Source organism: Oncorhynchus nerka, linkage group LG4, assembly GCF_034236695.1.
Source record: "Oncorhynchus nerka isolate Pitt River linkage group LG4, Oner_Uvic_2.0, whole genome shotgun sequence".
In the NCBI taxonomy this organism is placed as follows: Eukaryota; Metazoa; Chordata; class Actinopteri; order Salmoniformes; family Salmonidae; genus Oncorhynchus; species Oncorhynchus nerka.
In genome coordinates, this window is record NC_088399.1 from 19,191,679 (window position 1) to 19,202,091 (window position 10,413).

Here is a 10,413-nt window from a genome sequence, read left to right on the forward strand (position 1 = left end):
TAGTGTCTTTAAAATGGTTTATTAGCAAAGCATTCATATTCCATTTATAAAGCTGGAGAACATAGACAGAATGGTATTCCAAGGCTCTGATTCAAGGGAGAGGATTTGTTAAAGGAAAACTCCACCCAGAAACTGTCTTTTGGTATTTGTTTCATTAGTCCATTGTTGACATCGTCCCAAAATGTTTTGCTTGTCAGCAATCAAGTTTTCAAGATATATAACTTCAAAATGTCCCTATGATGCAAAATGACCAAATATCAACTATGAATCAACTTAATAACTATCTGTCAACAACACTTTGGTCATCATGAGTTCCATTTTACAAGTACACATAGGCTAACCATGAAACACTTGGGATGTCTGTTAAACACATTGAATAACTTTTCCATAGTGAGTGAATGTGTAAGTGTGTCCACAGTGGTGTGTGAAGTGATACTCCAAGCGGCACCTGAGAGGTTTCTACTCATCCTCAGTTTGACCTCGGAGTCGGTTTGTCCTATACTTCACCACAGCCATGATGGTGCACAAGAGGAAGACCACTGCATTAACAGTTTTCGGCAGGTAGAATAATGTTCGCTCCCATCTGTAGAAGAATAGCATTGCTTTGAGGTAGTAATGAATGAAATCTTTGCATAATGACTATAGGATAGTGTAGCCTACCGCTGGGCTCCATGGCGTGTGTTGTTGACTGAGGCCTGCGAGGTGGAAGAGGAGGGTGCATATTCTCCCGTCATAACTGAGAGCTCTTGGGTAGTTGGCATTGGCATTGCTGTCAATGTTTAAGAAAAAACATAGTATCAGTACTTCACAGACTAGGATCAAAGTGTGAATATAAAGCAGAACCTACGTCAAAATGGGACGTTTTCGCATTACTGATTCACAATATTGTGTGAAAAGAGACTGCACAGTACTTACTGATGGTGGTGGTAAACTGTGTTGTGGTTTGAACTGCAAACATCTCTTGAATAGTTGGTATTGATGTAAAAACACTACCCCCCTCAACTCCAGTCTCCTCTTGGTCAACAATAGGACTGTCTGAATAGAGAGGTTCAGAGCACAAGAACTCAGGAGCAGAAAAACAACGTCCATTCAAGACTCTTAATTCAACAGACCACTAAGTTACATGATGTGTAAGTTTCATTATCAAAATAGACTGACACAGAATTGTATTTCAAATGTCATTCTTCTACAGTACTGATATTTATGCCATTCAACATTTTATCTACATTTCTTGGGTCAGTTTGCTAGTTGATAGTTATCAGAAAATGAAGCAATAATGTCAGTAATTGTCTAAGAATGTCAGTGACACACTCATCAACAGGACTATTCATTGGACATTACTGAGCATTATTCATTGTGCTTTACTAAACACAGACACAAGCAGTGCAGGGATCTTCTTACCTGTAATGACTAGTTTGAACAATTCTAGCCATTCATCTGGTCCGTTCTTCTCCACTACACACCAGTAAATATCAGAATCACTTTGTTCTAGACTTTTCATAGTCACAGTAAAGGTTCTCAGATTGACGGCATCAGATATTGAGGTTTTACCACTGCTGTTGGGATGGTCAGTGCGTACCACATAAGAGCATGTAATCCAGGAATCCCCTTTACACCAGTATTTGACATGGTTTAGGTAATCCTGATGATAGATACATGGGATGGCGATGGAGTCTCCTGTCCACACAGACATCAACCTAATCCCGTCCGTTCCTGTAGACATAGAAACAGAAAACATTCAATTAGATGTTAAGATGTCTTGTGATTTTAGGGTACTTTTTCTTGTCAGTGCAGGGATGATGTACCTTTTTCCATGGTAACTGTAAGTGAACATTTCTCGGACTATACCGTATATATACACACTACTGGTCAAAAGTTTTAGAACACCTACTCATTCAAGAGTTTCTTTATTTTTACTATTTTCTACATTGTAGAATAATAGTGTAGACATCAAAGCTATGAAATAACACATATGGAATCATGTAGTAACCAAAAAAGTGTTTAACTAATCAAAATATATTTTATATTTGAGGTTATTCAAATAGCCACCCTTTGCCTTGATGACAGCTTTGCACACTCTTGGCATTCTCTCAACCAGCTTCACCTGGAATGCTTTTCCAATAGTCTTGAAGGAGTTCCCACATATGCTGAGCACTTCTTGGCTGCTTTTCCTTCACTCTTCGGTCCGACTCATCCCAAACCATCTCAATTTGGTTGAGGTTGGGGGATTGTGGAGGCCATCTGATGCAGCACTCCATCACTCTCCTTCTTGGTCAAATAGCCCTTATACAGCCTGTGGGTGTATTGGGTCATTGTCCTATTGAAAAACAAATGATAGTCCCACTAAGTCCAAACCAGATGGAATAGCGTATCGCTGCAAAAGGCAGTAGTGCCTTGAATTCAAAATAAATCACAGACAGTGTCACCAGCAAAGTACCCCCACACCATAACACCTCCTCCTCCATGCTTTACGGTGGGAAATACACAGTTGATGTTGAGATGCGCCTGTAAATTGAACTCTGTGAAGCATTTATTTGGGTTGCAATTTCTGAGGCTGGTAACTCTAATGAACTAATCTTCTGCAGCAGAGGTAACTCTGGGTCATCCATTCCTGTGGCGGTCCTCATGAGAGCCAGTTTGATCATAGCGCTTGATGATTTTTGCGACTACACTTGAAGAAACGTTCAAAGTTATTTTAAGAAGGCATACCTGTTAATTGAAATGCATTCCAGGTGACTACCTCATGAAGGTGGTTGAGAGAATGCCAATAATGTGCAAAACTGTCATCAAGGCAAAGTGTCGCTACTTTGAAGAATCTCAAATATAAAATATATTTTGATTTGCTTAACACTTTTTTTGCTTACTACATGATTCCATAGGTTTGATGTCTTCACTATCATTCTACAATGTAGAAAATAGCAAAAATATAGAAAAACTCTTGAATGAGTAGGTGTTCTAAAACTTTTGACCAGTAGTGTATTTAAAAATAAATCAGGGTTGATCAAAACATATTCACATCCAAAATATAGATACAACTTTCTTGTATGAAACCAACAGAAGCCACCTGCTGCTCCTGTCTTCAATGTCAGCATGTTCCTAAGTTCATGGAGCACAATCACTTCAGAGAAACATGGTACCCTTACCTGAGAGTCTGGAGAAGATGAGGAGGAGGGAGAAGGAGAGACGAGAAACCATGTGTGAGCTTGTGTCTGCGTGTTATATAGTACCTGTGCACAAATGTGTGTGTGAAGGACCAAAGCACCAAAGACAATGACTTAAACATCAATGTCTGTAACTCTCTTCCTGGTTCTGTTTGTGCGCACCTGCCCCCATCTGTGGCAGGAAGTAATATCTTATCAAGGCTAGTTGTAACCCAAGGCGTCCAGTCACCTGAATTTCATTCTTTATTTACGTAGAGTTAATTTGTTTCTTTATCCAATATGCTTACACTCCGGGAACAGAGCACCTAGCTACAAAGGAGGCCTCAAAACGTCAGACATTTCTGTTTTAGTCCTTTACACAGCACATGTCTATGGGTAAGATAGCAACATAAACATAGTGTGTGTGTATATTCTACCTTTTGATCAGTGGTTCTACAGCCAGCCTTAAACAGTCTCTCCTGCCTGTCCTGCAGGCTGTAGAAGGACCGTAGGTGGGGGTCGTGAAGGCTGTTGTGAGCCCCATCCAACAACTGCATGTTGAGGTCTGACAGGACAAAGTTGAGGCTGTCCTGGAAGAGCTGAGGAATAGATTATTTTTTTGTTTTTAAAGTGACAAGCTAAATGTGTTGAGGTACAGTAGCCTATAGCACTTTCATGGATAGTTATGTCAATAATACCATCTTCAGCAATCAGTCCCTGATTTTTTGAAGACAGAACTTGTGATAATAAATTATATATAATTGGGTGGTAGGGTAGCCTAGTGGTTAGAGCGTTGGACTAATAACTGGAAGGTTGCAAGTTCAAACCCCCGAGCTGACAAGGTACAAATTTGTCGTTCTGCCCCTGAACACGGTTCCTAGCCTGTCATTGAAAATAAGAAACTGACTTGCCTACTAAAATAAAGGTTAAAAAAATACCATAACAAGTCAGATCCTATGGTATATCTTCTAGGTCTTTTTTTTAACCTTTATTTAACTAGGCAAGTCAGTTTCTTATTTTCAATGACGGCCTAGGAACAGTGGGTTAACAGCCTGTTCAGGGGTAGAACGACAGATTTGTACCTTTTTAGCTCAGGGGTTTGAACTTGCAACCTTCCGGTTACTAGTCTAACACTCTAACCACTAGGCTACCCTGCCGTATAACATAGCAAGTCAGATCCTCTCTGGTTATCTTCTCTTCAAAGCTTGTTCTGTGGTACTGGAGAGCAGACCTGCTCTGATAGGGGCACTGAATTTGAAATGATTTATACTTTTACTTTTGATACTTAGGTATATTTTATCAATTACATTTACTTTTGATACTTAAGTATATTTAGAACCAAATACTTTTAGACTTTTACTCAAGTAGTATTTTACTGGGTGACTTTCACTTTTACTTGAGTCACTTTCTATTAAGGTATCTTTACTTTTACTAAAGTATGACAATTGGGTACCTTTTCCACCACTGCAACTACTTTGCAGTGAATAGTCTGTGTGCATGCAGTACTTTATCTAAACACAAGATGGTGAAACACACCACGATTCTTAAATGGAGCTTCAATAAATAGGCATATTTTCATCCTGCAATGCAACGTAGATATCAACAAATCCACAACCGAATGTAATTGTGTTCAACTCACACACACTACGTTATTCAATTCTGATAAAACCGTCATTGAAAAACCTGCAATTCTTCTTCAAATATGCTTTACATGGTGGCTGTCCTGGTCCTTACAGGGATACTTTGGGATTTCTACTTCCCAGAGTCAGACTAAGTCGTGGATACCATTTTTAGGTCTCTGCATGCTGTTTGAAGGAAGTTGCTAACTAGTGTTAGTGCCATGACTGACTTCCAGCCATTGCACTAACGCTAGTTCGCATTGGCTCGTGAAAATACACTACATGGCCAAAAGTATGTGGAAACCTACTCGTTGAACATCTCATTCCAAAATCATAGGCATTAATATGAAGTTGGTCCCCCCTTTACTGCTATAACAGCCTCCACTTTTCTGGGATGGCTTTCCACTAGATGTTGGAACATTGCTGTAGTGACTTGCTTCCATTCAGCCACAAGAGCATTAGTGAGTTCGAGCACTGATGTTGTGCGATTAGGCCTGGCTCGCAGTTGGTGTTCCAATTCATCCCAAAGTTGTTCAATGGGGTTGAGGTCAGGGCTCTGTCCAGGCCAGTCAAGTTCTTCCACAATGATCTCGACAAACCATTTCTATATGGACCTCACTTTGTGCACGGGAGCATTGTCATACTGAAACAGGAAAGGACTTCCCAAACTGTTGCTACAAAGTTGGAAGCATAGAATCGCCTAGAATGTCATTGTATGCTATAGCTTTAAAATTTCCCTTCACTGGGCCTCCTGAGTGGCACAGTGGTCTAAGGCACTGCACTATTGTGTCCTGCATCGCAGTCTTTGAGGTTTCACTACAGACCTGGGTTTGATCCTGGGCTGTCTCGCAGTCGACCGGGATACCCATGAGGCGGTGCACAATTGGTCCAGCATCGTCTGGGTTAGGGAAGGGTTTGGCTGTCTGGGATGTCCTTGTCCCATTGTGCTCTAGCATGCACTCTGACACGGTCGCCAGTTGTGTTTCCTCCGACACATTGGTGCGGCTGACATCCGGGTTAAGCGAGCATTGTGTCAAGAAGCAGTGTGGCTTGGCAGGGTCGTGTTTCAGAGGACGCATGGCTCTCGACCTTCGCCTCTCCTGAGTCCAAACGGGAGTTGCAGCAATGGAACAAGACTGCATCTACCAATTGGATATCACGAAAAAGGGGGGATTTTAAAATATTTTTAATACAATAGATTTCCCTTCACTGGAACTAAGGTGCCTAGCCCGAACCATGGGGGCAGGTAGCGCTCTCCTGGCATCCGCTAAAGCACAATTCGTCCATCGGACTGCCAGATGGTGAAGCGTGATCCATCCCTCCAGAGAACACGTTTCCACTGCTCCAGAGTCCAATGGTGGCGAGCTTTACATCACTCCAGCCGACGCTTGGCATTGCACATGGTGATCTTAGGCTTGTGTGCGGCTGCTTGGCCATGGAAACCCATTTCATTAAGGTCCCAACGAACAGCTCTTATGCTGACCTTGCTACCGTGGCAGTTTGGGACTACGACTGGAACCGCTCTACGTGCTTCAGCACTCTGCGGTGCATTCTGTGAGCTTCTGAGGCCTATCACTTTGCTCCTAATTGTTTCTACTTCACAATAACAGCGCTTACAGTTGACCGGGGCAGTTCTATCAGGGCAGAAAGTTGACAAACTGACTTGTTGGAAAGGTTGCATCCTATGACAGTGCCATGTTGAAAGTCACTGAGCTCTTCAGTAAGGCCATTCTACTGCCAATGTTTGTCTATGGAGATTGCATGGCTGTGTGCTCGATTTTATACAGCTGTCAGCAACGGGTGTGTCTGAAATAGCCGAATCCACCAATTTGAAGGGGTGTCCACATACTTTTGATGTAGTGTACCTCTAACTTCCTTCATACTGCACACAGAGACATAAAAATGGTATCCACAAGTTCATCTGACTGATAAAGGGAATCATTGCCAAGTAACATTTTAGTCATTTGGTGGACAAGTAATTTACAGGCGCAATTAGGGTTAAGTGCCTTGCTCAAGGGCAATTCGACAGATTATTCACCTAGTTAGCTTGGGATTCGAATCAGCAACCTTTCAGTTACTGGACCAACCTCTTGACAGCTAGGCTACCTGCCATGTTGTTGTGTTTTGGTCTAAACTATTGTATCCTTCATCTATAGCAGCCTTTATTGAATATTATTATACTAAATGTTTTATTGGTCAGTATCATTCGTGAAAAGCCCCTTTCTGTAATATAATCTAATAATCGAATTAGTTGCTATCAAAACAATGTTTCGTAAACATAATAAAGTAATAACATAGGTATGCTACAATATTGAGGAAAAATGTGTGTTACCTTAAATTTGCCTGGTAAGTAATGTGTTGCTGTGACCCTGTTTATGGTCAAATATGGTCCGGGTTTATTGATGATTTTTACATCATTTTACATCCCACTGTTGCTGTATCATGTTCAATAGGCGAGGAACATGGCGGATAGTATGGGCGCCCTGTAGTCGCATGAGGAGAGGAGAGGAGGGGTGACGCTCGAGAGATAGAAAGTGAAACGAGAAGGAAGAAGGTGAATGATTCTTATTGTGGGATTTTTTTCCCTCCGGTTTGTACTGTTGTTAGAAGATGTAAGGCATTGTGTAGATAACTCTAATTAATACTGTGTAGCATCAAGCATAAACTCGAGAATAAACAGACAGAAATAGAAATAGATGCGCTTTAATGTTGATTATTCGCTCTCGTATTATTGCAGAGATAAATGTCGCCCACCGTTAAAACGTGGATATTCTTTCTATGTTCATATAGCTATGTTTTTGCTCTGCAAGCCAATTGTGTTATCTGATGGTGATTTCACCAGCATATGCACGCAACAACAAAAATATGTTTTCTGATTAACGAAATCTATTCACTCATAGGCTACATGAGTGGGCCACGTTTTTGGCAATTACATGTCGAGTATTAAATATTGTTAACAAAGTAACGTTGTGTAGATAAACATATCTCATAATGGCTTGAGAAGCATTTAACGTCTTAGGAACCATTAACAGAGCTGATAAACCAATCTTGTCATATGCGCATGCTGCTGTGATATTGATGGTCTGGAACGCAACCAACAAAAATGTTATTATTTTTCTACCAGAAGCACACGCCCCAGATGGCGTTCATGTCCCGGTTCTCCCGGTCCCGGAGCAGCTCGAGATCTCCCACCAGGAAAGGGTCTCCGGTGCTAACAGTGTCTGAGCTGGAACGGCTCCTCTACACTGGGAAAACAGCTTGTAACCATGCCGACGAGGTCTGGCCCAGGCTCTACATTGGAGACCAGTGAGTAACCTAGGCTGCAAAACATTGTGCTTTTTCCTAAGTCTAATATGATATCCAAACATTTTTTAGACATAAGAGATAGGCCTCTATCTGAATTTCAGCAAATTTTGTGATTGGTTGCTTGAATAATTGATCAATTTACTGATTGCCCTCCCCAACACAACTGTACTGCAGAAACATTGCATCAGACCGGCGTGAGCTGGCACGGCTTGGCATCACCCACATCCTGAACTGTGCCCAGAGTAAGTGGCGCGGCGGGGCGGAGTACTACGCTGGCATGGACATCACCTACCAGGGCATCGAGGCCCACGACACGCCCTCCTTCGACATGAGTGTCAACTTCTACCCCGCTGCAGAGTTCATACACAGAGCCCTCAGCAGCAGTGGTGAGTCCATTTGTCTTCCTCTCTCTCACACACATACACTCAACACACTCAGCACAACCGAGGCTTGAGTCAGCACAATCGATTCACCTGCAACAATTCAAGCATGGCCCCCTTCGCATGCAGTAGTTCACGCAGACACACACACAAAAACACATACACACCTTCACATCTGCACACACATACACCTTAACACGTACTTAGGTGCACAACATCTACAAATATTCATCCCACACCTGTTGATCTGTTCAGATGTTCCTGTGTGTGTATAATTGCCCTGGAGGTCAACACGTCCTCATCTCTCTCTCTCTCTCTCTCCTTCTCTTCTTTCTCTTTCTGTACCTCCCTCCCTCTCTCTCCCTCCTTCCTTCCCTCTCTTTCTCTCTCCCTCCTACCCTACTTCTCTCTCCTTACCCCCCCCCTCCCCTCTAGGTAAGGTGCTGGTGCACTGTGCGGTGGGTGTGAGTCGTTCGGCCACGCTGGTTCTGGCCTACCTGATGATCCGTCAGAACCTGACCCTGGTGGAGGCCATCAAGGCAGTGAAGGACCACCGTGGCGTAATCCCCAACCGGGGCTTCCTACGCCAGCTCAACGGCCTGGACAGCATCCTCCGGGACAACCGCAAGGCTCTACACTCCCCAACCTCCCCGACCTCTCTTTAGAGCTAACAGGCTAACACAGCTAAATACACTACTTTAGAGTTGTAACAATGCTAACCCATCTACAAAACCTGGGTTAACAATTTTTTCAACCAGAAAAATACATCAGCAACGGGTGTGTCATTGTCTTTCCCATGTCTTGATCTCGTCATGAAAAAGGCGTCTTTACCTGGTTGAAACAGAGACCAATTGGTCGGAATCTGGTTTTATGACATCTTCAAAACCAGAAAAACAGTTTACAACCAGAAATGGATATAATTCAAACGTCAGGCAGAATTTCTTTCCTGCTGTGTGGTCGTGTGACAATAGTTGTCTGTTTCCCTTTTTATCTTTGGATAAAAGCGCCTGGGTCTTGACTAACAGTCCCAGGTATTGTGGTCAGTTATACAGTACTAACTATATGGTAGAATTGCGTATCAATGGGATATAAATCATGCCTTATATAGAAGTAACTTCAACCTATACAGTGCAGTAGAGACATGGAGACATTTTGATGACATGTACAATCATATCATTCCAAAATGGCCATTCCAAGACATTTAAATGTTTCCCCTTAAACCACTCGAGTATTGCTTTAGCAGTATGCTTAGTATCATTGTCCTGCTGGAAGGTGAACCTCCATCACAGTCTCAAATCTCTGGAAGACTGAAACAGGTTTCCCTCAAGAATTTCCCTGTTTTTAGCACCATCCATCATTCCTTCAATTCTGACCAGTTTCCCAGTCCCTGACGATAAAAAACATCCCCACAGAATGATGCTGCCACCACCATGGCAGCATCATGCTGGGGATGGTGTTCTCGGTAAGTGCATTACGCACTCAAGCCACAATCACTACGCACACCTGCCTTCCCCCCGTAACATGCATCAGCGATCATTGGACTCACGTGGACTCAATTACTTGTGTCATTACCTTCCCTATATCTGTCTGTTCCCAAGCTCTGTTCCCTGCTTTGGGATTAATTGTCTCATGTCTGTTTTACCCGTGTTCTGATGCTGTTCCTGTCTTGTTTCCTTGTCTGTTCCCGAATAAATTTCTGACTCCTCACTCCTGCTTCTCCTGTCCGGCATCGGTCTTTACAGACATTGCGTTTTCCTTGATGGACAAAAAGCTCAATTTTAGTCTCATCTGACCAGAGTACCTTCTTCCATATTTTTGGGGAGTCTCCCACATGCCTTATGGTGAACACGAAACGTGTTTGCTTATTTTTTTCTTTAAGCAATGGCTTTTTTTCTGGCCACTCTTTTGTAAAGCTCTGTTGAGTGTACAGCTTAATGTGGTCCTGTGGACAGATAATCAGAGATAAAA

At 42.5% G+C, this 10,413-nt stretch overlaps 2 protein-coding genes across 4 annotated transcripts; one reads left to right on the forward strand and one right to left on the reverse strand.

The window, feature by feature from the left end:
* Positions 1–3,567, reverse strand: LOC115119802 (CMRF35-like molecule 3). Its single transcript, XM_029648681.2, has 5 exons — positions 3,144–3,567; positions 1,402–1,713; positions 916–1,035; positions 661–769; positions 1–583 (listed from the first exon to the last, which is right to left on the reverse strand). The coding sequence occupies exons 1-5, from the start codon at positions 3,193–3,195 to the stop codon at positions 460–462; spliced, it is 717 nt and encodes a 238-aa protein (XP_029504541.2). The 5' UTR covers positions 3,196–3,567; the 3' UTR covers positions 1–459.
* A 3,644-nt stretch (positions 3,568–7,211) lies between these two features.
* On the forward strand, positions 7,212–10,152 carry LOC115119813 (dual specificity protein phosphatase 26). 3 transcript variants are annotated; one of them, XM_029648711.2, is made up of 4 exons: positions 7,212–7,313; positions 7,884–8,065; positions 8,240–8,451; positions 8,881–10,152. In XM_029648711.2, exons 2-4 carry the CDS (start codon positions 7,899–7,901, stop codon positions 9,108–9,110), a joined length of 609 nt encoding a protein of 202 aa, XP_029504571.1. In that variant the 5' UTR covers positions 7,212–7,313; positions 7,884–7,898; the 3' UTR covers positions 9,111–10,152. The 3 variants fall into 3 exon arrangements, with proteins under 3 accessions (XP_029504571.1, XP_029504578.1, XP_029504562.1); XM_029648718.2 differs by having other exon boundaries at positions 7,887–8,065; XM_029648702.2 differs by having other exon boundaries at positions 7,302–7,371.
* The last annotated feature ends 261 nt before the right edge of the window (positions 10,153–10,413 follow it).